Raw genomic sequence first — 27,556 nt, 5'->3', positions numbered from 1 at the left:
GGCACTGCTTTTTAGTCTGTGAAAAGTATTTGATTTACAGCAGATCATGCTGTAGATGGGAAATGTTATATTTCTGTAGCAAATGTTATATTAAGTTGCTTTTATAGTGCCTGGCTACCCGAGGGCCTCCCAGCGCTAAAAGACAGATCTCTGCAACAATGTCTGAGAAAAAGGCCCTAAAACAGCCAGGTTTTGAGTGCTTTCCGGAAATTAAGTTTATGACTGGTTAGCCAAAGGCTGCAGGGAAATGAATTCCACAATTTAGCTCCGAGATATGCCATTGTAGTACCTCCCCATCTTGATTTTTTTTTACTCTAGGTATAATGGCCAGCGCCGCTGATGAGGACCTGAGATCTCTGATAGGTATGTAAAAAGAAACAAGGGTCCTTAAAAGAGGAGGACCTCTATTGTATAATGACCTATGGATAAAACACAATGTTCTTTTCTGTAACAATGTATTTGCAGCATGTACTGCTGTAGAGACATATACCTAGACACATATATGCCCTCTGACCTCCCTGGATGCAGCCATAGTATGATGTCTTATAGAGTTATTAGTCTCAAATTATATTTACGTTACACCAGAATGCATAGACTATCCTACTTTGCATTGCTACACTTACTGTGGGTTTAAAGAAAGGGATCACAATTCACCTTGAAGCCAAAATCTCTACTTAGAGGAAAGACTACAGTTTCTGCTTTAGTGCTAAATTGCAGCAGTGTGCAGAGCATGTAATTCTACAGCATTACAAGTGGCACACCGATACTTTCAGGTAATTAATATTTTCCACATTTTATGAAATGTAGCATGTGGCAGTGAATAGCCATCCACTGTTGGACTGTGATTAGAATGTGACAGAGCTGAGCAGAGTAATGAGAACTGCTTATTCCCCTGGAGTAACTGGCACTCTGACTCTGTAAAACATTTTCTTTTCACATTGATAACAGCCAAGATATGCAACCCTTAGTGGTGGTTCAGGCTTGTTTTTAATACTTCAGGAGAAAGGGCTGAAGGATGCGTCAGGAGTATGATCAGATTGAATGTGGTTGAGCTATTGTTTTGTTGTCCTCTTTTTTCCCATCAGTACAGGAAGTGACATTACTGGATCTCCCATCATGCACCTACACAGGAAATGACTTCACTGAATTTCCAATCACCTCATCTAGACAGGAAGTGACATTACTGGTTTTCCAGCCAAAACCATCTTTAAAATAAGAAGCCAAGCAAGAAGACTTCATTTCCCACCACCCATCAGCACATTAAGTGATAGTACTGGATCTCCCATGATCCACTTGCACAGGAAGTGGCATCACTGAATCCCCCACCATCCATCTGGATAGGAAGTGACATCACTGATTTCCCCACCAAAACCATCTTTAAAAGACGAAGCCACGTAAGAGAACTTAATTTCATATCACCCATAAGCACAGGAAATTACATCATGGTACCCTGGACTCTTCCGTCCTTCCAGGCCCTACTTACTGACAGCACATCACGGACAGAAATCCTGGCTGCATCCAAACCTGGTCCAATGACCGTCCTGCGATACTCTGAAGCCTCCTTAGGTCGCTATAACCCAGAAGTCCTTCCCCCAATTACTGCCACACCTTACCTCAAACCACTGTAGTAGCTTTTACCTTTACGCTTGCACTTCATGTTGCAAATCTCCGCAAAAACTCATCCTGAATGAAATCTCGCTTACCAGCCACCAGGACTACTAGCCATCTTTACCAACCTGATCACCAACTTTGTCACTCCGCTCACCATTGATTCCAGAGTCTACATTATCCTCAGTGACCTCAACTTGCACTTGGAAGACCGAAACGACCCCTGCTCCACATCACTCCTTGAAAGGTTGAGCAACATCGGACTCACCCAGCTCGCCACAGAACCAACACACACCACAGAAAACACAGAGCCTCTTCTTCACCACAAGCAACAGCATCAATACAACTCTACCACAAAGCTCACATAGACTGACCACTTCATCATCCTCTTCCAAATCAATAAACCTCAAGTCACCCCTACCATGTTCAGCACGCCAAGCTGCAGTTGGAGCAAAATCACAGAAGCAAACTAGCTCAGCGCCCTCAGCACTGATCAGTCTAGCCCCACAAGCAACCTCGACAATGATACCAACAACTTCAACAACTGGATCAAGAACTATGCAGACTCCCTTGCAGCCATCAAAACCAACAAGCATAGTAAATCAAACAAGCAGGCCAGCTGGTACACAGAAGACATCCGAGACAATAAACAACACTGTAAACAAATTTGAAATGGAGAGCCAGCCACAACACCACCGACAGAACTACCTACAAGGCTGCACTCTTGCTATCACCAGCAAATTAGAGACACCAAGAAAAAAGCACTAGTGGACCGCATTGAAGGAAGCTCCAACAGCTGCAGTGAGACCTTCTTGCTCGTCAAGGATTTCACCTTGCCCTAAGCCACTCTAAGCAACTATGCAACAACATATCCAGCTTCTTTCACAGCAAAATTGCAAACATCCATAGCAAGTTTGCGCACCAACCCCAGAGAATTAATTGCAACCTCCAGCCCCCCTCTTTTCAACATACGCCTACAAACATCATCCGATCACATGACGTCACCATCATCTCCTACGCCAATGACACCCAACTCATCCTCTCCCTGACATACAAACACCACCAGAACCAATTTCACCAACCACATGACCATGGTAGAAGGATTTGAACCAGCTGCTTGAAGCTCAACTCCAACAAGACAGATGTACTGGTCTTCGGCAAGAAGATCTTCCTATGGGATTCCACCTGGTGGCCATCAGAGTTAGGACCAGCACCCACACACCAGGCAAGAAATCTAAGGCTCATCCTGGATGACAACCTCAACATGACGGCTCAGGTCAACACAGTGTGCACCTCCTGCTTTTACATCCTACGCATGCTATGAAAGATCTTCAAATGGTTACCAGAGAGCACCAGACGGACCGTCACACAAGCACTTATCCCCAGCAGCCTGGAATACAGTAACACTCTACGCCAGAATCTCCGAACGACTCCTACACATATTCCAGACCTTCCAGAATGCAGCTGCAAGACTCATACTCAACCTCCCATGCTACACCCACATCACACCACACCCCAGGAAGCTGACTGGCCCCCAATTCATACGTGCAGCCAATTCAGACTTGTCATGCGCACATACAAATGCCTGCACATCATAGGACCAGAATACTTTAACAGCTTCATACTCTTTCACCTACCCACCAGACACCTACGCTATGCCTCCCTCTCACTCGTACATATGCTCTGCATCACAGAAGCAAAACTGGAGATCTATCATTCTGCATCGCACCCAAGACATAGAAGAACCTCCCTAAACACATCAGAGCCTCCTTCTCACTTACTGAGTTCCACAAGAAGATGAAGATCTGACTCTTAATATAAGCACCCTGGGATCACACACCCACACACCTTGCCCCAGCGCCTGGATACCCTCTTGGGTGATTGGTGCGCTATACAAATCAACATGACATACATGCTGGAGACTTCTAGCCGAAGATTCAGTACCTTAGAATTTTCCCTAGGCACTAGACTGGGTCCAGAAGATTTTTCGGGAGCAGTACCCTGGTGCGCTGGTAGATGGCATCGTTTAGAAGTGTGTAGCATCGTCTGTGCCAAAAGTGATGTTCGCAGTACCAATATAGGTGCTACCCAGACGTGCTGATGTCAGTACTTTTCTTTCCATGGCAGTCAGTGTAGATCCGGAAAAGAGCTACCCCTAGTCATTTTTTGACTAATATTTTCGATGTTTTGTTGGCTCTTTTTGAGGCGTTTTCCTCTTGGTGTGGCAGGGATGTCCTCCAGAACTGTTTGGTGATGGACCTGCTCCTTGTATGCCTTTGGTGCCATGAGCACAACCACGGTCTGGCAGCCTGCACCGATTGCTGCACCATGAACCTGAAGTCCTTGATGGACCGATCCCTCAAGATCCTGGCAGGTCGATGTGCGAAGCTGTGATGCTCCAGATCCCAGCTAAGAGGAAGGTGCAAGGAGCAGTCGCTAACCCACTGCTGGTTCTCAGCCTGTCTGAGCTGACATCTTCTTCATCACAGAGACCTGGCTCAACTCTTCATTGGCTCCTGACATCGCTACAGCAATCCCAGTAGACTGCAAGATAGCTCGACAAGACCACCTTCACAAGCCAGGAGGAGGACTCTCTATCATATGCAAGAAATCCATCAGATGCACAACATCCACAGAGAACGCCATTGTATTCATGCAACGCTTGCACTTCATTTGCGTAAGTCTCACCACCACAAAAAAAAAAGAAATCAAAGAGATTTTCAAATTCACCTTGTCTGTCCGCCAACAAGAGAGCGACGTGCATCGAGGCCTGGCTCTGCGTTTGAACCAGCACCTGGGCTGTCTCCATGCTTTCCCTTGTTTCTGGGAGCCAAAGCAACCCCTGCACAGTTAATTCTGTGAGGCCATGCGCCCCATATTTGGGTAGCCCGCGCTCTTTGGGCCCAAGGGTTCAAAAGAGGCCCCTTCTGATTCCCCACCGAAGGCTCTGGCCTCGATGCCGGTAGGGCCCTTCAGATCCACTCCTGGCTCCGGACCGATGGTGGTTATACCATGTCGACCTTCCCTAGCGAAAGTCCTGCTGCTGATGCTCCTGCCCTGTCGTGGCACAACCCTATCCATATGTTGACTCTGGCAAAGAGCAGGAGGAACATCGGGCGATGCTGCTTCAGCGCCGAGTGCAGCCATACCCTCCAGGCCGGAGCATCACCCCTTTTCCTACGGGCTAGAACTTAGGGAGGATTGGGGGGTTGCTGGACCCTGAAGAATACCAGCACTATGAAGACCCCAACATGGACTGGTGTGAGGACCTGGGTGAAGCCAGTTGACTGGATACTTCTCCAGATACTGGTGTGCTTTCTCCCCCTACTGTGACTACAGAGGGAGTAACATTCTTTACATTGGTCCTGCGGATGTCCTGGACCTCAGCCTACCCTTGGTGGCAGTCAAGACTAACATCTTGATGGAGGTGCTGCAGCCAGGAGTCTCCCCCTCAGAACTGCTACTACTGTTCAACGAAGCCCTCACTGATGTCCTATAGGTACATGGTCCAAACCCAGCATAGGGGCTCTTGTGAATATGTCAATTGCCTGCTGCCACCGCCCCACTCCAGGAGACCCAAACTTCCTCACCATGGCTTAGTGGTCCCAGCTTCTACATCCCGTGTAAATCCCAGCACTTTCCCTACCACACCCCTATACATGAAATCCAAGAGCCTGGACGCTTTGGGGAAGATGTTTCCTTCCACCAGCCTTGAATTGTGGTCTGTGAACACTGCATGCCTTTTGTGCTGCTAATGTCATGCGTTGTGGGACACGGTTGCGCAAGTGCTTCCATCGGTCCCGCTGCAGGCCCTGGCCGTACTCCTGACATGACTGACTCACTGAGCAAAGTATTTTCATTGACAGTAGCCTTGTAAGCGTCACGTCTGATTGAGGACAACTGTTTTTTTTCTGGGAATGTCCAACCCTCTCTTTGATGGGTTCCGTCTCTTTGCAGACAAAGTGGATTCGGCACTGGAGAGCTTTAAGGACAGCAGAGCTAGGGTTAGGTCCTTAGGCTTTTCTATGCCCCCTTGTCACCTTCAATCCACCTTTTTCTGCTTTCATGGTCACAGAAAGGGCTTCCAGACGTGCCTTTACCTTCCCAGCCACTGTGTTGCGCTTGCTCCCCAACCTCTACATGGCAGGCATTGGTCAGGTGAATCCTCCCCAAAGCAGCCACAGCCTCCAAACCCACTTAATCTGCCCTTATACCATCATGGACATCCAGTGGGTGGCAGGATTCACCATCACCTGTCCCACTGGGAGTCCATAACATCGAACAGTTGGGTTTTGCAATTTGTTCAAAGGGGCTACTCCCTCTCTTTCGTGACTACCCTTCCCCCCCCATCTTATGACAGGCTGATGAAGGCTCACCCTCTCCACCAGGAATTCACAGCTCTCTTGGCCAAGGGAGCCATAGAGAGGGTTCCAAAGCCAGAAGTGGGTTGTGGTTGTTATTCCTGCTACATTCTGGTGCCCAAAAATAATATATTATTTTGTCATATCCTAGACCTACGCCCTTTCAATTACTTCCTCAACAGGAGAAGTTAAAATGCTCACATTAGCTCTTTACCTGTCTGCATCTGCCGTGGTTGCTAATGAAACATAATTGGGTCCGTGGCAGACCCATCTCCCTCCCAAACCATATCTCATAGCAGTCCCTGATGCGTCACTACTGGGAAGGGGCGGCCCTCTGGGAAGGCTAGTGCAGGTGTTTGTGGACAACTCCACTGCCATGTGGTACTGCAACAAACAGGACAGTGTGGGGTTGTGGGCTCTTTGTCAAAAGGCCCTGTGCCTCTGGACATGGCTGGAACATCAGGGCATATCCCTGGTGGTTCAGCACCTAGTGGGTTAACTGAACCCCAGGACGGACAACCTCAGCTGATGAAGCCTAGCAGATCACCAATGGTGTCTCCACCTGAATGTGGTGCAAGGTCTTTTTCAGCAGTGGGGAAAGCCTTGGTTAGATCTGTTCATCTCCTCAGAGAATGCACATTGTCAGCAGTTTTGAGCGCTGGAGTTTCCAAGGTGGCTCTTACTATCAGGCCCTTTTTGTCTCGAGCTCAGGCCACCTGTACACCTTTCTGCCAATACCACTCCTGCCCAGAGTTCTCAAGAAGATCAAGAATGACTGGGCCCAAGTCATCCTTGCGGCTCCTGACTGGGCATGGAGAGTCTGGTATCCCAAGCTCTTGAGCTTATCCATCGATCCTCCGAACAGATTAGCCATTCTGGAGGATCTTCTGTTGCAGCAACAGGGGAGGGTTCTCCACCTGAACCTGTCCATTTGCGCCTTCTTGCATGGAGACTGAGCAGCAGCAGTTGGCAGCTTTTGACCCTCCTCCCGATGTCTCTAACGTTATTGTGACAGTCAAGCATCCCTCCACCAAAACTGTATACGCCTGCCTTTTGGAAACATTTGTGGCATGGTGTGCAGAAAAACATATTCATCCCCTTTCTTCCACTCTTTCTCAAGTCCTTCTTTTGATTCTCTGGCTTACCAAACAGGACTCTGATCTGGGCACTCTTAAAGGCTATCTGTGTGCTATCTCTGCTTTTTGAGGTTGCCTGACCAGCCAGTCTTCCTCAATTCGCCTATTTTCCATAGGCTTCTAACAGGTCTGGTTCATCTCTTTCCCTCTTCCTGTTTATCATGCCTCAGTAGAACCTTATTCTTGTTTTAAACCTTTTGATGCATAATACCTTCAAGCCACTTCATAATTGTCTCCTGAGGCTCCTTACGATCAAGACAGCCTTCCGTGTGACAATCACATCTGCCGAAGAGTAAGCAAGCTTCAGGTTTTATCATGCAAGCCTCCATACCTTTTCATCCAGCCAGAAAATCTGATGCTTCAGACCAGGGCCTCCTTGCTACCTAAAGTAGTCACTCTATTTCACGTAGGCCAGTCCATCACTTTGCCTACTTTTTACACTCCTCCACATTCCTCTAAAGAACAGCAACTCCCCCTTCTGGATTTAAAAAGAGTGTTGTCGTTCTGCCTTGACCACAGAAGAGAGTTTCGGTTGGACGACCAACCCGTAACGGGGTATGCCAGAGCGAGGAAAGGACAGGCTATGCAGATCATCTCTAGATGCATCATACTCTGCGTTAAAATCTGCTATGCATTGGTCAATAAAAAGCCCCCTGAGGGCTTGCGGGGTCATTCCACTAGAGATAAAGCTGCGACCACTGCATTAGTATACGGATTTCTGCCAGGCCAGGCAGTTTTTGCACACGGTCACAAAGCACTACTGCCTGGACAGTCAGGTCTGTAGGGATGGGCACTTTGCCTGTTCGGTCCTGCAGGACTTCTTCGACTGAAATTGGCCTGCAGACCCACCTCTGGGGATGGTACTGCTTGGGCATCTATTCAAAGATAAGGAATATGTAGCTGGACGTCATTATTAGATTAATAAAGGGCCAGATGTATCGAAGACCCGTTTTGCATTTCTTAAATAGCAAATTTTAAGAAATCGCTATTTGAGAAATGCAAAATGAGATGTAAGAAAATAGCGAATCCCTAATAGTGATGTCTTAAAATTCGCAATCGCTATTAGGGAAATATCTATTAGGAAATGTGACTCCATTCAACCCCATGGGCCTGAAGGCCCATAGTTAGCGAATGGTTTTGCATTCCCTAATTTGCAAATTCCTGTTAGGAATTCACAACTTAGGTAATGCAAATCCAAGGGTGCTGGGGGCCTAAGGCCACCTTTAATGCACCCCCCACCAAAGTAATTGTGCACATGTAAAGCGCACACATGCTCTAGGGGCATGTGTGCGCTACATGGCACTTTTAAAAATGCATTATTAATGCATTTTTTTAAATTGCACATGGTTACCACCAAATTTAAATTTGTGGTAATTGCATATCCCAAATTCCCAGTTCGCATTTAGGAAATGCATGATACATGTGCATAGGTAATCCCAGATAGGTATTCCCTATTTGCGATTACCTAGTTAGGGAATCGCTATTTAGCGATTCCTTAAATTGAAATGCGAATGCCTTTCATAAATCCTGAAAGGCTGTTTTGCATTCTCAAACAGTGGAATTTTGCAATTCGCACTGTTTGCAAATGCAAAATTGTTTGATACTTCCGTCCCCAAGTTACTTAACTTCAATTATGTGTTCTCTGGTAAAGAATATACCTAGCGGCATGTTCCTTCCCACTCACCTTCCCAGCTCTGCAATCAGATTTCCGGGGACAGGGCTAATACCCTTTCAGGGCCCTAATTTGTCACACTAGTAGTCATTGTTTTTTGTGGCTCCGTAGTCCTGGTGGGGAAAGTCGCAAAAAGAAACTGATGTCATTGCTCGTGTGTTGCCCTGATATAGGCACCACAAACGTAATTTCACGTGCATACAATGCCACTCTGAGCCAAATGACGCCACCTACTGGTGGACAGGCTCGCTAACATTTTCCAGATTCCCTATTTTGACATTTCCGTTGGGCCAGCGGACTGAAACACCGTTTCCGTCCGCTGGCCCAGCGAAAAAGTCACATCAACATTGCAGCCGGCTCATAATAGAGCCGGCAGCAATGTTGATGTGCAGTGGGTGCAGCCGCACCTGTCGCGCATTTCACTGCCCGAAATTCAGGCAGTGAAATACACGATGGGGCTGTGTCTGGGGGCCCCTGCACTGCCCATGCCAAGTGCATGGGCAGTGCAGGGCTCCCCAGGGGCACCCCGAGTCCCCCTTACCGCCAGCCTTTCCATGGCAGTGTGTACCGCCATGGACAGGCTGGCAGTTGGGGACTCATAATCCCCAGGGCAGCACTGCTTGTAGCGCTGCCCTGGGGATTATGACCGCCTGGCGGAAGCCTGGCGGTATAGTCGAGGGGCAGGCTGTATGGCCGTGGCTAATGCGCCACGGTCATAATACACTATCGGAACACCGCCAGCCTGTTGGCGGTGTTGCCGCTAGTGTTCCGCCGACCGCCAGGGTCGTAATGACCCCCATAGTCTGTAACAGATAAGATGTTACTGAAGTTAAGTAACTTGTTTTCAGGCAGCTTAGGGATCTTTTTTGCATTTGTGCTAGACTCACCCGCCCCGACACATGCACACTTAACATCACCACAAACTGGTAAACAAATACATTTATTTGGACTGAGAATGCAGGCGTTAGGCTTTGCTAACCTTATTATGGAATACTCATTTATGGAATATGCTACGTTTGTGTATAATTTTGATACATTCTTGGCTAAGGTGATATAATAAATTATTCCTCTGAACATCAAGTGAAACAGGTTGACCTCATATCGTAATTATTGTTCGTGTACATGTTGTTAATGATACTTTTTGCCAGTCTGAGAATTTGTGATTTTAGCATGCCAAAAAGTTATCTTTTTCTATAAAACAAAGATTAAAAGTTCTTGAGACCAGAAGACTGAGTGATAAATAATGTAGGTTGATAAACATTTGATCCTATCTTTTTGTTTTTTACTTGCCTTGACTTTATTAGAGGAGAAACAACGGACTACACTTTCTGAATGGTATACTGTTCAAGACAACAACCTTAAACCTGAAAGTCAGAGACACAGGACAGTGTTAAATGTGACAGAAGAATATGATTTGCTAGATGATGGCGGTGACACTGTGTTCAGTCAGTTGGTAAGTTTAATTTGTGTGACTGCATTTATGTGTGTTTTTTTGTTGTGAAAAAAACTGGTGGTAAAATAACATTCTTTATTTACATTTATTAAGGGCCTACTCAAATTATGAAATGTTTGCTTCCTGGAAGGGTAAAGAGTTTTCCTTTTTAGGGCATGATTCTCCCTACATGTGTCGAGTTTGATTAATTTATGCTGTCCTACTAAATCTGCCCGTTCCTTGAATAGTTCACTAAGCACTCTGTAGGAAGCTGGCCTTGTGTGTGCTGGGTACCTAAGGTACCAACACCTTATACCAGGTCCAGACATCCCCTATTAGTGTAGTGTAGGCAGTGTCTAGAAGCCAGGATCTCTAGAGGTAGCTGTGGATGAGCAGCCAAAGTTTATCTAGGAGACATGCAAAGCTCATGCAATACCACTGTAGTCTCACAACACTCACACATGGAAGAATCACTCAGTGTTACAAAAATGAAGGTACTTTATTTTAGTGACACAATACCAAAAAGTACTAGAGGACAACTCTCCAGTAGGCATTAAGTAACACTAAATATATACACTAGTTATCAGCAATAGGCATAGAAAGTGATAGAAAACAGTGTAAATACAATTAGACAATAGTGACCCTAGGGGGAGCCCAAACCATATACAAAAAAAATGGAATGCGAACACAAGACCCCCCACCTAGGTAATTTAAATGTGTAGAGGGGAGCTGGGGGCACTAGGAAACCCCATAGGTGAGTACCACTGTGCCCACTAGAGACCAGGAGGAAAGGAGTAAATTACTAGATTTTCCCTAAACCATCCAAAAGGAAAAGAAAATGCAACACCCAGACAATACTGCAAGAAACCAGCAGTGGATTCCTGAAGAGGAAGACCTGTGGAAGAAGGGGACCAAGTCCAGAAGTCACAGAAGAGTCCCGGAGGAGTAGAAGCTTCTACCCACCCAGCTGTGGATGCAGGAGTTGGTCAACGGTGAGACGAAGACAGTCAGGAATGCAGCCCTGGAGCAGGTGAAGAGTTCCTGGAAGATGCAGTCAACATCCCACACCAGATGGAAGATTGCAGTCGGTCAGTGGCATGGAAAAGCCACCAACAAGCCTTGGCAAAGGTATAAGTCGCGGTGAAGCAAAAGTGGAGCTACCGGGGGCCAGCAAGGTCCAGGAGGATTCAACCCACAGGGGTGCAAGGGGGACCTTCAGCAAGGCAAAGTCCACAGAAGGAGAGGCATCCCCACAAGAGACCTACTGGACAAGGAACCAGGAGTCACAGAGGAGCCCACGCAGCACAACTGGAGAAGGGACCCACGCTGCAGGAGAAGTACGCAAAGCGCTGTGCATTGCAGGAAGGAGTGCTGGGGACTAGGGCTACAAACAGTCTGATGATTCCTTGAAGTAGATGCAAACAAATCTTAGTAGCTGCAAAAGATGCAGTGCACGGGGGTACTGCCCTATATGGGAAGGCAAGGGCTTACCTCCACCAAAGTTTGACAGCTGGTAGAGAGGACCAAGAGGACTTCTCCGGACCACCACCTGTGATGCAAGATCCACTCAGCTCAGGAGGAGAGGACAGCCGCGCAGCGTCGCTGCATTTGGTGCCTGCGGATGCAGGGGAGTGACTCTTTCACTCCAAAGGAAATTCCTTCATACTTCTTGTGCAGACTGAAGACCTGCTGCCTTCAGAGGATGCACAGCTAAGGAAATGTTGCAGAAGCTGGAAGGAGCCATGGAAACAATGTTGCAAGCAGAGTTTTCATCGTGGATGCAGGTTGTCGCTTCCTGGAGGGTCCAGTCGCGGTTTCAGTGTTCAGAAGTCTAAGTAAGGTTACAGAGGAGTCCTGCTGCAATCTGGCAAGCTGAATCCGAGGACTCATCCAAGAGACAGACCCTAAATATTCTTGAAATGGGGATTGGTCACCTAGCAAGGTGACCACCTATCAGGAGGGGGCTCTGATGTCACCCGCCTGACCTTGCTACTCAGATGCTCCCAAAGGTCCCTGCCAACCTTGTATTCAAGATGGCAGAACCCTGGGACCCTCTGGAGGAGCTGTGGGCACCACCCCTGGGGTTGTGACAGACAGGGGAGAGGTGACTCCCCTTTCCATTGTCCAGTTTCGCACTGGAGCAGGGACTGGAGGTCCCTGAACCGGTGTAGGCTGGTTTATGCACAGAGGGCATACCAGTGGCTTGGGAAGGCTATCCCTCCCAAGCCATGTAACACCTATTTCCAAAGGGAAAGGGTGTTGCCCTCCCCCCCCCAAGGAAATCCTTTGTTCTGCCTTCTTGGGCTTGAGCTATTCAAGCTGCAGGAGGGCAGAAACCTGTCTGAGGGGTGGCAGCAGCTTGGGCTGCCTGGAAAACCCTAGAAGGCTGGTAGGGGCAATGCTGGGGGTCCTTTAAGGAGCCGCCAGAGGGCATGGAATAATACTTCCAATACTCGTAACAGTATTGGGGTATGATTCCGACATTTTTTATACCAAACATGCCTAGTTTCGAAGTTACCATTGACCTAGGTCCAGTACACGCATAAAATGGCATCCCCGCACTCGCGAAGTCCATGAAAATGGCACTGGAGTTCATGGGGCATCTCTGCTAGTGCAGGGGTGCCCTCACACACAGGTACTTACACCCTGCCCTTTGGGCTAGGAGGGCCTACCATAGTGGTGACTTATAGTGGCCTGGTACAGTGACCTATGGTGAAAAAGAGTGCATGCACCCTTTCACGCAGGCTGCAGGCCTGCAGAACACTTTGCATGGGCTCCGCATAGATGGCATATTACATGCTGCAGCCCATGTGGATCCCCTGCTATCCCTGTGCCCTGGGTACCATATACTAGGGACTTACATGGGGGCACCAGTATGCCAAATGTGGGGTGAAAATGGTTCAAGGTACCAAGTTAGAAGGGAGAGTGCATAACCACTGGGGTCCTGGTTAGCAGGATCCCAGTGAACACAGACAAACACACTGACAAACAGGCAAAAAGTGTGGGTGACCATGCTAAAAAGGAGGATACTTTCCTACACACTTTCAACCTATAGAAGAGCCAAAAGTATCTGATGATTCTAGGGGGGGGTACTCAAATCACAAAGCATTTTTTTGAGCCCATGAAAAAGTGACTTGCAACCAGTCAGCACGCTGCTTCGGGTCTGCGACTTTTCAAATTCGAATGATGGCTAAGCAAAACTACGTACAGAGAATGAGCACCTTGTGGCATGAAGTGGCAAGGTATGGAACCTCTTTCTACAATAGTTGACTGTGGTTTGAAGTACCTTAGCCTACTGGTTAGTGAGAAAATGTTTTTTTTCTTTTAAAATACTGACATGTTGAGGGCAGACACTATGGCCCTCATCATGACATTGGCGGTAAATCCCATTTACCGCCGCAGTGACGGCCGCCAACATACCGCTGCGGTGGCGGATATTAGTTCGCCATATTATGACACACACACACCACTCCGACAGAATACTGCCACATACACAAATCCGCCAGCCCAAAGGTCAGTGTTAAAGTGTCGGTACTGACACCCATACCGTTACGCCAGCAATACAACGCCCACCACATTATGACCCACGAATCACCAAGGCGGACATTCAACGGCAGTAAACCATTGGTGGTACACACCGGCGCGCTCAGAATGGACACCCAAATACAAAACAACACTACATTGGCCAAAACCAAAATCACACACCTGACACTGATATACACACCACACCCACCCACAGCACTATAAAACACACACCCACATAAGCCACAACCCTTTACGTACACCAATTATTGCCACCAGACTGAAACCAAGAACACTGAGACAACTAGACGCACACACCACAAACACCCATACATCCGTCACACACCCCACCCCACACCACACCAGATTACTCAACACTCTCTCACCAACACACACCACACAACACCCATGTCCCCACTAAGGCACCCCCGTTTCACTGATGAGGCGTTGCGGGTCATGGTGGAGGAAATAGTCAGGTTAGAGCCACAGCTGTTTGGAGCACAGGTACAGCAAATATCCATTGCCAAGAAGATGGAGCCATGGCAGAGAATCGTGGACAGGGTAAACGCCGTGGGACTGCATCCAATAAAAAAGGGACAACATCAGGAAGAGGTGGAACGATTTACGGGGGAAGGTACGTTCTGTGGCAGCAAGGCACCAGCTGGCCATCCAGAGGACTGGCGGTGGACCCCCACCCCCTCCCCCACAGCTCACAGAATGGGAGGAACAAGTCTGGGCAATACTGCATCCTAAGGGACTCACTGGAGTAGCCGGAGGACTGGACACTGGTGAGTCAGTATTTACCACTTATCACGCCCTATACCTGCATGCCATCACACCCCCTCACCCTCACTCCTATCACTCCACTCCATCCCACACACTGCACCTACACATCTGACTAACCCCAATGCATGCTATACCAATGTATGGACAGCCCTGCCAGCCCTGCAGGTACACCCATCACAAAAGAATGCTCAGCATGGAGAACTAACAATCCCACAATACATGACCATACACAAACAAAGATGGCAGGGCAACAGCAACAATAGAGGGGAAGCTAGGGATGTACAATTTGTCACTGACATGTAGCATAATACATCACTTACATCCCCACAGGTGCCCCAGCCAGTCTCAGTGGAGAGGAGGTGCCACATCTAACCAGTCCCCCAACAGAAGATGTCCCCAGTGATGACAGTAACTCTGGACTTCTGGATCTGGATGAACTACCTGGCCCATCAGGGACCACTGGTCAATCGGCCACCTCAGCCCACTCACAATCTACCACAGAGCCTCCTCCATCAGTATCCAACAGCACCCACCCAACGTCCCCATATCTCTGTCCCCAGGACACGTCAATCAGCAGTGTGCCCACCTGTACAGGGACCCTAGTCCACACCTCACCTCACCTCACCCCCAAGACAATCAGGGACCTGGGGTCAGTGGCAGTGAGCCCACCGTTCAGGAGACAGAGGCACAGGAACACTGGGAGGACTGTTGTGCGCCAGGGGGAGGACAGGGCCAGGGAACCGACTGTCCAGTAGGCACTCACCAATGTCCTGGGGGCATGCCAACAATCCCAGGACACGATGGGCCACATCCTTACAAACATGTAGGAGAACAAGCGGCTGCAGGAGGTACACCATCAGGAGATCAGGGAGGATTTGCAGGCCCTCAACACCACCATGATCTCCATAGCAGGGGTGTGGGCAACATCATGAGGGAATGGACAGCACACCAGCGGGCCCCTACCACTAGCCAGCCTACTGACCATCCCTCCACTTTGCTGCAGCTAGTGGGCAGGAGGCCCTGCCACAGGACTCACAGGCCACCAGCACCCATCTCGCTGCAATATGTGAACCACCCCACAAATGTTCCCTGCGACCCATACAGAAGCCAGAGACACTTACCAAGACCACCACCAGGAAATAAGACCCTCCTGAATGTTCCCTTTGTGTCCCACCCTCTCACCTTGTCCACTTTGAACTGCCTTTACTCCCCTTCCTATAGCCCCTTGGACACTGGACCTGTGCTACAAACAGAATGGAACAATATCCTTAACTTTCCTCTACCATCACCCCATTCCATTGCACTTTTCTGTCAATTATTTGCACTACAATAAACACCCTTGAACACAACTTGACTGATCTTGTTTTATGTGATCAAAATGTGCATTTATAGAAACAGTCACATCATGTGCAAATGATCTGAAAACTGTGACAGCATACAATTAATGCCCTGTAGCTGTCTGTAGTCATCACATAAAGTACACTGTTGTAAAAATCACCAACATCTGCAAAATGAGAAGCCATAGGTGACAGTAGATTGAGATGCAAAGGAAGTGAATGCCACCCTGCTACAGCCACACAGAAAACATCAGTAGTCAGAGGAATGGTCAGTTACACTGTCTCACCTGTGTGTCATTGGAAGTATTGACATATAAGTGATGTTATGTTGTCCACATCCTCATCCTCACAGTCCTCAGGATCCACTGCTGCCACAGGGGCATTTCCAGTCTCCTCCTCCTGCAGATAAGGCACATGTCGTTTGAGGGCCAGGTTGTGCAGCATGCAGCATGCCTCTACTATCTGGAAAAGCTTCTCGGGTGAGTAGCACAGGGATTCACCTGTCAAATGCAGGCATCTGAACCCGGCCTTCAGGAAGCCAAAGGTCCTTTCGATAATTCTCCTGGTTTGCCCATGTGCATTAGTGTAATGATTCTCAGCCCCTGTCCTGGCATTCCCCACAGGGGTAAGGAGCCACAATAGGTTTGGGTAGCCTGAGTCACCTGCAAGTATTGAGGGACAAACATTAGCCTTATATTAGCCTTACACAGTGGTATGGGGTTAACACCAGAAGGCATACACTGACATACATTGGGTGGGCACTCAGGCTCACCTATTAGCCACATTCTCTGCCTTTGTAGTTGTGACATCACATTTGGGATGCTGCTATTCCTCAGAACAAAGATGTCATGCACCGACTCCGGATACTTGGCGGTGATGTTGGAGAAGTACTGGTCCGCCAAGCACACCATTTGCACATTCAGTGAGTGGAAACACTTCCAATTCCTCAACACTTGGTCATTCTGGTGGGGACAAACGCAATATGTATGGGGATATATGTCCCATTTCATAGAATCCTGCCTTCACAGTGGCCAGATCATCCACCTGGGGGAAAGCAATGTAGCTGCGCATGTATTTGACCAAGGCAGACAGAACCCGTGCCAGCACAATTAAGAACATTGGCTGTGACGTTCCTGCAGCCAAGCCCACTGTCACTTGGAAAGAACCAGTTGCCAGGAAATGGAGCACTGATAGAACTTGCACAAGGGGGGATATCCCAGTGGGATGACGGATATCAGATCAGGCTCCAATTGGGCACACAGCTCTATGATTGTGGCCCTTTCCAGTCTATAGGTGAGTATTATGTGCCTGTCCTCTAGTGTAGCCAAGTTCACAAGGGGTTTGTACACAGGGGCTTGTCTCCTCCTCCTATTCCTCCGCAGTGGTAGGTATCTCAGGGACATAAGAGGAAGTAGGCTGTCACAAGTTGAACAATGGAACCACCACCTCACTGTACATAGAGAAATAATGTGATGGGACAGTGGGAATGGCAATGTACGTACAATCTTTAGCAATGATGCAGTTATGGATTATCTGAATGTTGTCCACCACCATTAAATGGCAACCACCTGTCCTGTATCTTGGGACAGGTGGAAGTGAGGTAACTCTGCCGATGTTGGGTGTCGTGGCTGAAGACGGTCTCGCACCGCTGTGCATTTCCTCATTGGCTAATATGGAGTACAGTGGACAATGGGGTTAAGCGGCAACGGTGATGGTTTACACCCCTGCAGACCTGACCGCTGTTTTCTATCTAAATCCTCACTTGATTCCTGACTTTCCACAGGACAACACCTACACACTGTGTGTGCTGCGGTGACCTGTGTCTGGAACCTACCATGGCCTGTGTGACCGGGGAAAGGGCCCCTGCCTTCACTTCGGAGGAGTTGGAGCATTTGGTGGAAGGGGTCCTACCCCAGTATGGACTGCTGTATGGGCCTCCAGACCAACAGGTGAGTACACCTTGGGCACGATGCATGTGGCAAGTTTGCATGGAGATGTGTGTGCAAACATCGTGTCATTTGGGGGGGTGATATGTCTGTTGGTAGTGTACATGGTGGGTGCCGGGTGATGTGTGTGCCAATGGAGAGGAAAATGGGATTTGTGGGCCATATGTGTGACAGGCTGGATTGTATGTGTAATGGTGTCCTCCCATCTGTATTACCTCTGCAGGTCAGCGCCCATCAGAAGAAGGGATTGTGGCGTGCCATCGCCAAGGACGTGCAGACCCTGGGGTCTACAGCAGGTGGAGCACCCCCTGTCAGAAAAAGTGGGAGGACCTGAGGCGCTGGGCATGGAAGACCGCAGAGGCCCAGCTGGGGATGGCCTCCCAACGAGGAAGGGGTGACCGTCGGAACCTGACCCCCCTGACGCCCGCCTAGTGGCAGTGGCCTACCCTGATCTGGATGGGCTTTGAATGCATCACTGCAGCCACAAGGGGGTGAGTACAGTGGGCGTAACTACAATCATTGGTAAGTGGCATGGGATCCAGGTGATGGATGTGAGTCAGTGGGTTCCCCTTAATGCAGGTCAGACATTGCAGCATGACCCAGCTCAAGGGTAATGGGTGTATAGCAAATTCAGGTAACCTACGTAGGTTGTATTCCATGTCAAAGAGGGCTTAGTGGGTCCCAGGAGGGCTGCAGTTGGCGTTGTTTGGCCTTCATCTTCCTGTGGCACCTAGCCAATTGATTGCCAGTGTGGTGCATAGTGCTCAATCCTGAACCCTGTGTGTGATGGTAATGTGTATTCCAACTGTGGTGTTGGTGATGTAACCAACCCAGTGTTCCCTTTCTCTCTCTCCCCCCTTTTTTCTCTGTCTTCTGTCATCCTGTCCATGTGTGCATTAGCATCATCTGACGGAGGAGCAGGGGCACGAGTGACAGACGGAGTTGCATCCCACAGGACCCAGGAGGCAGAGTCCACCAACGCCGAGGGAACCAGTGGGACGGAGGGCGAAGGGAGCACCACGATGGAGACAGAAGGTGACAACAGTGACTCTGATTCCTCCTCAGATGGGAGCTCCCTGGTGGTGGCGGACACCTCTGGGACCACCCCAGCTCCAGGTACAGCTGCCACCCCCGTACCAGCACCGCCCTCCCAGTTGCCCCTCACCGAGTTGCCTGTCCCCGATCACCCAGGAGGGTGGGCATCTCCTTCGCCACAGGCACCTCAGGCCCTGCTCCAGTGAGCCCTGCTGCCCTGAGTGAGGAGGCTATTGACCTCCTGAGAACCATCTCTGTAGGGCAGTCAACCATAGTGAATGCCATCCAGGGGCTGGCATCCTAGATGCAGCAATGCAGTGCATACCTGGAGGGCATCAACAGTGGATTGGCGGCCCAACAGAGATCGTTTCAGGCTCTGGCCTCCTCTCTGATGGAAGCCATTGTCCCTGTTCCTACCGTCTCCCCTCAAAGTACCACTTCCCAGTCCCAGTCTCCTCAACCCCAACCCATCCCATGCACACATACAGACAAGCATGCACACAAAACATCACACAAGAGTAGCACAGTCAAACACAGGCAGCACACTTCAGGTCACAATCACTCGCACAGACAACAAACAGTTGCACACACAACATCATCCACTGCCTCCACTGTCTTCCCCTCCTCCTCCTCCCTCACAGTCACATCCGCATTCACACCTGTATGGACTGCTTCAACAGCCAGCACCACCATCACCACACACACCTCATTAGCAGACACCTCCACAACATCCATCCACGCGTCCCCTGTGTCCTCTTCCACCCTATCTGTTCCCCCCCTCCTAAGGTACACAAACGCACGCACTCAGACACCCAACAGCCATCCATCTCACATCAGCACACTGCCCATGCACGTGCACCCAAGTCCAGCAGGCATACACCTCCAACAACCACTCCCTCAACCTCCACTACCATCCCTCCTCCCGCCCCACTGTCCCTAAGAAGCTTTTCCTTACCCAACTTGACCTCTTCCCTCCCCCCCTACCCCCGTCCTGCTCATAAGAGCAGGGTCCCAATGACCCAGTCCAGCACCTCAGCCAAACAGTCCACAGGGACAGTGGAGGCACCTCCTAGTCGTGGAGGCAAGAAAGTGAAGGATCCCACTTCACCAGCCTGAAAAGGGAAGGATCCCACTCCACCAGCCAGGAAAGGGAAGGATCCCATGCCACCAGCCAGGAAGCGAAAGGTTCCCACTCAACCACCAATGACAGGAGTGGTTCCCACTCGACCACCAATGGAAAGCAAGAAGCCATCACCTCCAGCTGTGACACATCAGCCCTCAGTTCCAGCAGAGGCTGTCTAGGAGACACCTCCCCCAGCAGAGACAATACAGCCTTCACCTCCAGCAGAGGCTGCCTAGGGGACACCTCCCCCAGCAGAGACAATGCAGCCCTCACCTCCAGCAGAGGCTGCCCAGGGGACACCTCCCCCAGCAGAGACAATGCAGTCCTCACCCCCAGCAGAGGGCATGTAGGCCACCCTCCAGGGACTGTTGTACAAGGAGCCCCCTCCAGTACCAGTGGGTGAGTTCCCACCTCAGAGACTGTGACCTTGCAGTCCCCAGCATTGGGAAATGGGCATGTAGCCCCCTTCAGAACCAGTGGGCGAGTTCCTCCCCTCAGAGACTGTGACTCCCCAGCATTGGGAAATGGGCATGGAACCCACTCCAGAGCCAGTGGGTGAGTTCGCCACCTCAAAGATTGTGACCTTGCACTCCCGAGCATTGGGAAATGGGCATTGAGCCCCCTCCAGAACCAGTGGGCAAATTCCCCACTTAGGCGGAGGTGCCCCCTGAGGATCCTTCCCACTTCCAACATGTTGCCCATGCACAGTTTGGTGCGGAGAATGTCAGGATCAAGTTGGGGCTTGGATGGTGCCCTGTGGCCATGTGGGCCTTTTGTACTTTACACTGGCCATTTGCCAGTTGCTGGGCGGTAGTCTGTGTGGATACTAATGTTTACCACTGATGCCCCATGACCACCAAACCATTGCACTGCAATTGAATAGCTAATTAATTTAATAGATCTTGGAACTTGACTGGATCAGTGTGGTGAGGGTGCTCAATCAAGGCTAAGTCTAGGAGTTGTAGAAAGATAGCAACTCAGATTCACAGTGACGAAAAAGTTGACACCTGATAATCTCAAAGATCAGTCAATGATTAACTTTAGAAGGAAAAGTGCTTTAATTAACAGCTGTGTCCTATATATACCAGTTATTAGTTTCCTGTTTCCTACCTTTAGTGTAGAGTGCTTACAGAATTTCTGGGGTTTCTCATCGGCTATTCACTGTTTTTGGCAATCCTCTTTTATGAGCACCATATGTAGAAGAAATTGTCTTCTAGGGAGTTTACATTTTCCCCCTAGGGTCCCAAACGTGTTCAGGGTGCCTTCACTAAAATCCTTCACTATTGTAACTTGAGCTGCTTCCCATCTTACCAGCTACCTAGCTGAATAGAAACTGTTGTTTTGGGAGGTCCACCAGTGGAAATACCTGCACATAGAGTTCAATCTGTGGTGTCTTCCGCAATTCCCTTTTATGGCATTCCACTGCAGTCCTTACAAGTTGGGGAAGACTGTACTGCACTTAGACTTTAGAAAGGAATAGCTTATAGAGTTGCTCCTCATTATTCTGGGACATCATTGTGCCTGTCTCTGTGTGGTGCCTCCCACCATACCAACTTGCAGCCCACTGCAGTTGTACTTATTAGATAGAATAGAATTACAGATTACCCAAGCATCATGTTACTAGAGTATACCATAGTAATATGAACCATATACTCAAACATGTTAAACAGAGCAGAGGCAGGTCAGTATTTCGTTATTGAAGCACAAAATTAATTTACACTTGTAACAAAAGAGTAATGTTAGGTATTGTAAAGTGACACAGTATTTAAGTTCAATAAGGACAATACAGGTAAATAGCATTTCAAAGGGACAACAACAAACCTTGTTTGAAAATAAATGGATGAGTATGTTTTGACTCATGATACAACCATTAATTTGTAAATTGTGATACTTAAATCACAAGGGGACTCACTTTGCTCCCAGCACATATGAATGGTGTTCCTTGTGTTTGCCATCTTATCTACATAATATAACTGTTCATATACTCCATACACAGTGGTGTCCAGATGCAAAACCTCAGTTACAATGAAAGCAAATACCTAGGATGCATCTTTGCCATCTTCTAATGTAATAAGAATTTGTTTGGGAACATGTATTGGTTGGACAAACACGCTGTTAGGATAGACGTGCATGATAATGGACATTCACTCCTGCCCTGAGTGCCCTACTGTACTGATGTCTGGATCACCAATGCTGATTGTTGTTGTCATAGGCAAACATGGATCATGCTTGTTCACCATGGCATGGGCTTGTCTCACAGATTGCAATCCAGAGGGGTACCCAAAGCACTACCCTCATAGTGGTGGAAGGTTACTTCCTTCACCAGGACTTAAGCACCATGATTGTGGTGCTGGCAGCATAATGTTTAGTGATCGCTAGGAGTGAACGGGTCTTTTTAAATCTGTGTCACTGCTTCATTCACTTCTTAAAGTTGCACTGATGTGTGCTTAACTCACCTTTGGCTACATCTGAATGGTGTGAAGTGCTGTTCAGCGCAGAAATGTTTATCTATGCTTGGGTCTATGTGTGCCTAAGGAAGGTGCCATAGTGGCTTGGTGGTGGAACAAGGCAAACCTAACAGACAGGTTGGCCTTCACTCCTCCTCCGGCTATGGTTACAGTAGTGACGGATGCCTCCATCCTTGTGTGAAGAGCTCATGTGGGGGTTCTGGTGATCAAAGACTTCTGGTCTACAGAGGAGCAAATGCTTCACATCAGTCTTCTAGAATAGCAGGCAATTTGGCTAGTGCTCAAGGCCTCCCTCCCTTCCATTGTCACTTAGTCCATCCAGTTCTTGCTGGATAACATGACAGCAATGTAGTATGTCAACATGCAAGGGGGTTAGGGTCTCACCTCCTGTGTCTGAAAGTGTTGACACTGTGGTCTTGGACTCACCACCAAGGGATATGGCTGACCGCCAATCACCTAGCAGGATCTCTGAATGTTAGAGCTGACAATCTTGAGCCGTTTTTACCTTGCCGAACACGAATGGCATCTCCTGCCGGACGAAGTCCTGGATATCTTTGCACAATGAAGCACTCCGCCAGTTAACTTTTTTGCCTCCTCTGAAATTGCTCAGTGCCTGCAGTTATGCGCACTCCAGTATCTGTATTATGTATTACTCCAGTATGGGAAGTTTCATCGATTCAAATGCTTTCATCCTTCCCCGTCGTTGAGATGGGAGTCCCCGCTATCTTAGAAATGCAATGTTCTAATAGGCATACACATTGTAGGCCCGAGGGCCTTAGCTTAGTATCCTGTCAAAGTCAATTTAAAAAAAAAAGAAAAAACTTTTGAGCCCACCACTGAGGTAAGACCACCCTTTAGAACCCTCCTAAGAGAGGCTGCACTCCCTCAGATTTTCCACTGCACGTTATGCTATGGGGTCTCCTCTGAGCTCTGCTCAGTTTCTTCTAGTCACAGCTGCTTCAGAAGCATTGTTTCTTCTTCTTCTTTCTTCTTGTTAAGAAACAATTTTCCACAACTTGGTGCTTCATCCTGACCAATATGTTAGAGACACCAAAAAAGGGGCTGTTTAGACCTTGCGGCACATGCATGAAGAAGAGGCTGCACATAGAGGGAAACATCCCGGACAACTAGGTCCTAAACAACTACTTGCCTAAACCACTACTGCTAAACAACTAAAAAGTCTCTACAACGAAGTACTGAACAACTACTGTCTAAACAACGATTTTGCCTGAATAACGATTGCCTGAACAAATCATTTGTTTATGTTTTTTTTTTTTTAAATAGTTTATTAGTTGTTTAGAATTTATATTTATATATATATATATATATATATATATATATATATATATATATATATATATATATATATATATATATATAGTTTAGAAATGATATATATTCTAAACAACTAATAAACCAAAGAAAAACTTACCTTAAAATTTGTTGTTCAGGCAATCGTTATTAAGGCAATTCGTTGTTTAGACAGTAGTTGTTCAATACTTCGTTGTAGAGACTTTTTAGTTGCTTAGCAGTTGTTGTTTAGGCAAGTAGTTGTTTAAGACCTAGTTGTTCCATCACATATTCGCACATGGATGATTCTCACAAGCACTGCGTGTACTGTCTGTACCCTGATCAGACCGGAGACTGCAAGGTATGTCGCACGTTTTCAACAAAAACTTTGAAAGATCATGAGGGAAGGCTTCTTCTTTGGCCGCAAAAGCTCAAATCCAAAGACAACCCAGTCTCTAAAGAAGAAAGTGAAACTTCATCCACATCTTCCATAACAACTGTAAAGCATGCTATGGAGGTTCCAGTAACTTCTGCAGAACCTCCTAAGAAGCCATCCAAAAAGACTAAGGGGGTCATTCTAACCCTGGCGGTCGGTGATAAAGCGGCGGCCAACCCGCCAACAGGCAGGCGGTCCAAAAAATGCAATTCTGACCCTGGCGGGAACCGCCAACACAGCCCGCCACTTTAACACTCCGACCGCCACGGCGGGACCGACAAACAGCGCGGCGGTCCCCGCCAACAGGCAGGCGGCAGACAATGTACCGCCCACCCTATCACAACTCACCAATCCGCCACCTTTTCTGGGGCGGGAGCCCCGCCGATAAAAACACGGCGGAAACAGACTACGAACGGGAAAACGCTCACCTATACACACTCCACGAGGAAGGAGGACAGCATGGAGCCCGAATTACACATCCTACCGGCTATTGTCTACCTGCTCATCTACCAGGAGTACGAACGCCGGCGCAGACGACAACGGTGAGTACTGCACCTACGACACAGGGGAGGGGGGAGGAGGAAAGGTTACGTGCACACACATACGCGATACACCCCCCCCCCCAACCCACCCCCCCAATACCTACACACCAATGCAGAGCAACAAGTCAGAGTGACACCCCCCAAACCCCCCGGAAGAATGCAAAGACATAATTAAAATGAAGTTTAAAATTTATGTATAAAATAGGTTCATTGAAGTCATGGTAAATATGCCATATGAAATATACAAAAGAAATAATGAACATAGTGCAAAGTATAAACATAGTCAATAAGTCCTGCACAGTCCGTTAAATATCCATAGTCCGTGGGCCAATGTGTACAAACACATGGGCAAAGCCCACACAGGAGACAGGATACCATTGGAGAGAACACTGCAGGGGCATCAGATGATAAAACAACAGGCACCTCAGGGGGAAGAGAAAGGGGGGCACCTCAGCCACATGAGTCCACGACGCCAGATCCACGAGGGGCCTCCATGCCCACTGTACCATCCTGGGGAGTACAAAGCCACAGTCCATCAGATGGATAACCGACTCCACTGGTATTGGAGGAGGCATGGTGCCCAGAGTGCTTCGTGAACACCTGCTCGACACAGAACCGGCACTGTCAATGGACCAGCGGTGCTTGAGACGGCGGTGCCCAGCGGAGCGGTGCTTGAGACGGCGGTGCCCAGCGGAGCGGTGCTTGAGACGGCGGTGCCCAGCGGAGCGGTGCTTGACAGGAAGGGCCCAGCGGAGCGGTGCTTGACAGGAAGGGCCCAGCGGAGCGGTGCTTGACAGGAAGGGCCCAGCGGAGCGGTGCTTGACAGGAAGGGCCCAGCGGAGCGGTGCTTGACAGGAAGGCCCCAGCGGAGCGGTGCTTGACAGGAAGGGCCCAGCGGAGCGGTGCTTGACAGGAAGGGCCCAGCGGAGCGGTGCTTGACAGGAAGGGCCCAGCGGAGCGGTGCTTGACAGGAAGGGCCCAGCGGAGCGGTGCTTGACAGGAAGGGCCCAGCGGAGCGGTGCTTGACAGGAAGGGCCCAGCGGAGCGGTGCTTGACAGGAAGGGCCCAGCGGAGCGGTGCTTGACAGGAAGGCCCAGCGGAGCGGTGCTTGAGATGAAGGGCCCAGCGGAGCGGTGCTTCAGATGAAGGGCCTAGCGGAGCGGTGCTTCAGATGAAGGGCCCAGCGGAGCGGTGCTTCAGATGAAGGGCCCAGCGGAGGGGTGCTTGACAGGAAGGGCCCAGCGGAGCGGTGCTTGAGACGGCGGTGCCCAGCGGAGCGGTGCTTGAGACGGCGGTGCCCAGCGGAGCGGTGCTTGACAGGAAGGGCCCAGCGGAGCGGTGCTTGACAGGAAGGGCCCAGCGGAGCGGTGCTTGACAGGAAGGGCCCAGCGGAGCGGTGCTTGACAGGAAGGGCCCAGCGGAGCGGTGCTGGACAGGAAGGGCCCAGCGGAGCGGTGCTGGACAGGAAGGGCCCAGCAGAGCGGTGCTTGATATGAAGGGCCCAGCGGAGCGGTGCTTGATATGAAGGGCCCAGCGGAGCGGTGCTTGACAGGAAGGGCCCAGCGGAGTGGTGCTCTTCACAGCGGGGCCCTATTCAGCGGTGCCTGTCTTGGCTGGGCCCTGTTCAGCGGTGCTCTTCACGGCGGGGCCCTGTTCAGCGGTGCCTGTCTTGGCAGGGCCCTGTTCAGCGGTGCTCTTCACGGCGGGGCCCTGTTCAGCGGTGCTCTTCACGGCGGGGCCCTGTTCAGCGGTGCTCTTCACGGCGGGGCCCTGTTCAGCGGTGCCTGTCTTGGCGGGGCCCTGTTCAGCGGTGCCTGTCTTGGCGGGGCCCTGTTCAGCGGTGCCTGTCTTGGCGGGGCCCTGTTCAGCGGTGCCTGTCTTGGCGGGGCCCTGTTCAGCGGTGCCTGTCTTGGCGGGGCCCTGTTCAGCGGTGCCTGTCTTGGCGGGGCCCTATTCAGCGGTGCCTGTCTTGGCTGGGCCCTGTTCAGCGGTGCTCTTCACGGCGGGGCCCTGTTCAGCGGTGCCTGTCTTGGCAGGGCCCTGTTCAGCGGTGCTCTTCACGGCGGGGCCCTGTTCAGCGGTGCTCTTCACGGCGGGGCCCTGTTCAGCGGTGCTCTTCACGGCGGGCCCTGTTCAGCGGTGCCTGTCTTGGCGGGGCCCTGTTCAGCGGTGCCTGTCTTGGCGGGGCCCTGTTCAGCGGTGCCTGTCTTGGCGGGGCCCTGTTCAGCGGTGCCTGTCTTGGCGGGGCCCTGTTCAGCGGTGCCTGTCTTGGCGGGGCCCTGTTCAGCGGTGCCTGTCTTGGCGGGGCCCTGTTCAGCGGTGCCTGTCTTGGCGGGCCCTGTTCAGCGGTGCCTGTCTTGGCGGGGCCCTGTTCAGCGGTGCTCTTCACGGCGGGGCCCTGTTCAGCGGTGCCTGTCTTGGCGGGCCCTCTTCAGCAGTGCTCTTCACGGCGGAGCCCTGTTCAGCGGTGCCTGTCTTGGCGGGGCCCTCTTCAGCGGTGCTTGTCCTGTCTTTCAAGGGAGCCAGACCTGGCCAAGACTCCCCGCTTAGTCGCCCTCCGACCTTGCGGTAGCGGGGCCCTCCTGTGATGGAGTCTTGGGCCCGTGGGTGTCGTCCGTCACACCCGGTATGGGGCTGGTGAGGCCCTCCTGGTGCGCTCGGCTGCTGCATGTCTTCTCCGCCCTGCTGCCCTTGCCCTCCTTCGCTGCAGCTCTCTGGCCCTTGCCTCCCTTAGATAATGTGGCAGGTGACGTGGCAAGGCCACTCTCCTTGGTGGCAGCCGTCTCAGGCTTTTCGCGCCGGCCCTTAATTTTTCTTGTCCTCTTCCCAGGGGGTGGGCTGGCTGTCCCCTTGCTGCTGGCC

At 50.1% G+C, this 27,556-nt stretch overlaps 1 protein-coding gene across 4 annotated transcripts in view; it reads left to right on the top strand.

Annotated features, from left to right (window-relative positions):
• Positions 1 to 27,556, top strand: part of YTHDC2 (YTH N6-methyladenosine RNA binding protein C2) — a 999,369-nt gene that overhangs the window by 305,286 nt on the left and 666,527 nt on the right. For all 4 annotated transcript variants that reach the window (XM_069226524.1, XM_069226522.1, XM_069226518.1 and 1 more), the window contains exon 10: positions 10,082 to 10,230. In XM_069226524.1, coding sequence (XP_069082625.1) covers positions 10,082 to 10,230 — 149 coding nt within the window. The remainder of the gene's footprint in view (positions 1 to 10,081; positions 10,231 to 27,556) is intronic.

This window comes from Pleurodeles waltl, chromosome 1_1 (assembly GCF_031143425.1).
Source record: "Pleurodeles waltl isolate 20211129_DDA chromosome 1_1, aPleWal1.hap1.20221129, whole genome shotgun sequence".
In the NCBI taxonomy this organism is placed as follows: domain Eukaryota; kingdom Metazoa; phylum Chordata; class Amphibia; order Caudata; family Salamandridae; genus Pleurodeles; species Pleurodeles waltl.
Note: the sequence above shows the minus strand (reverse complement) of the source record. Positions and strands in the feature narration are given on the sequence as shown.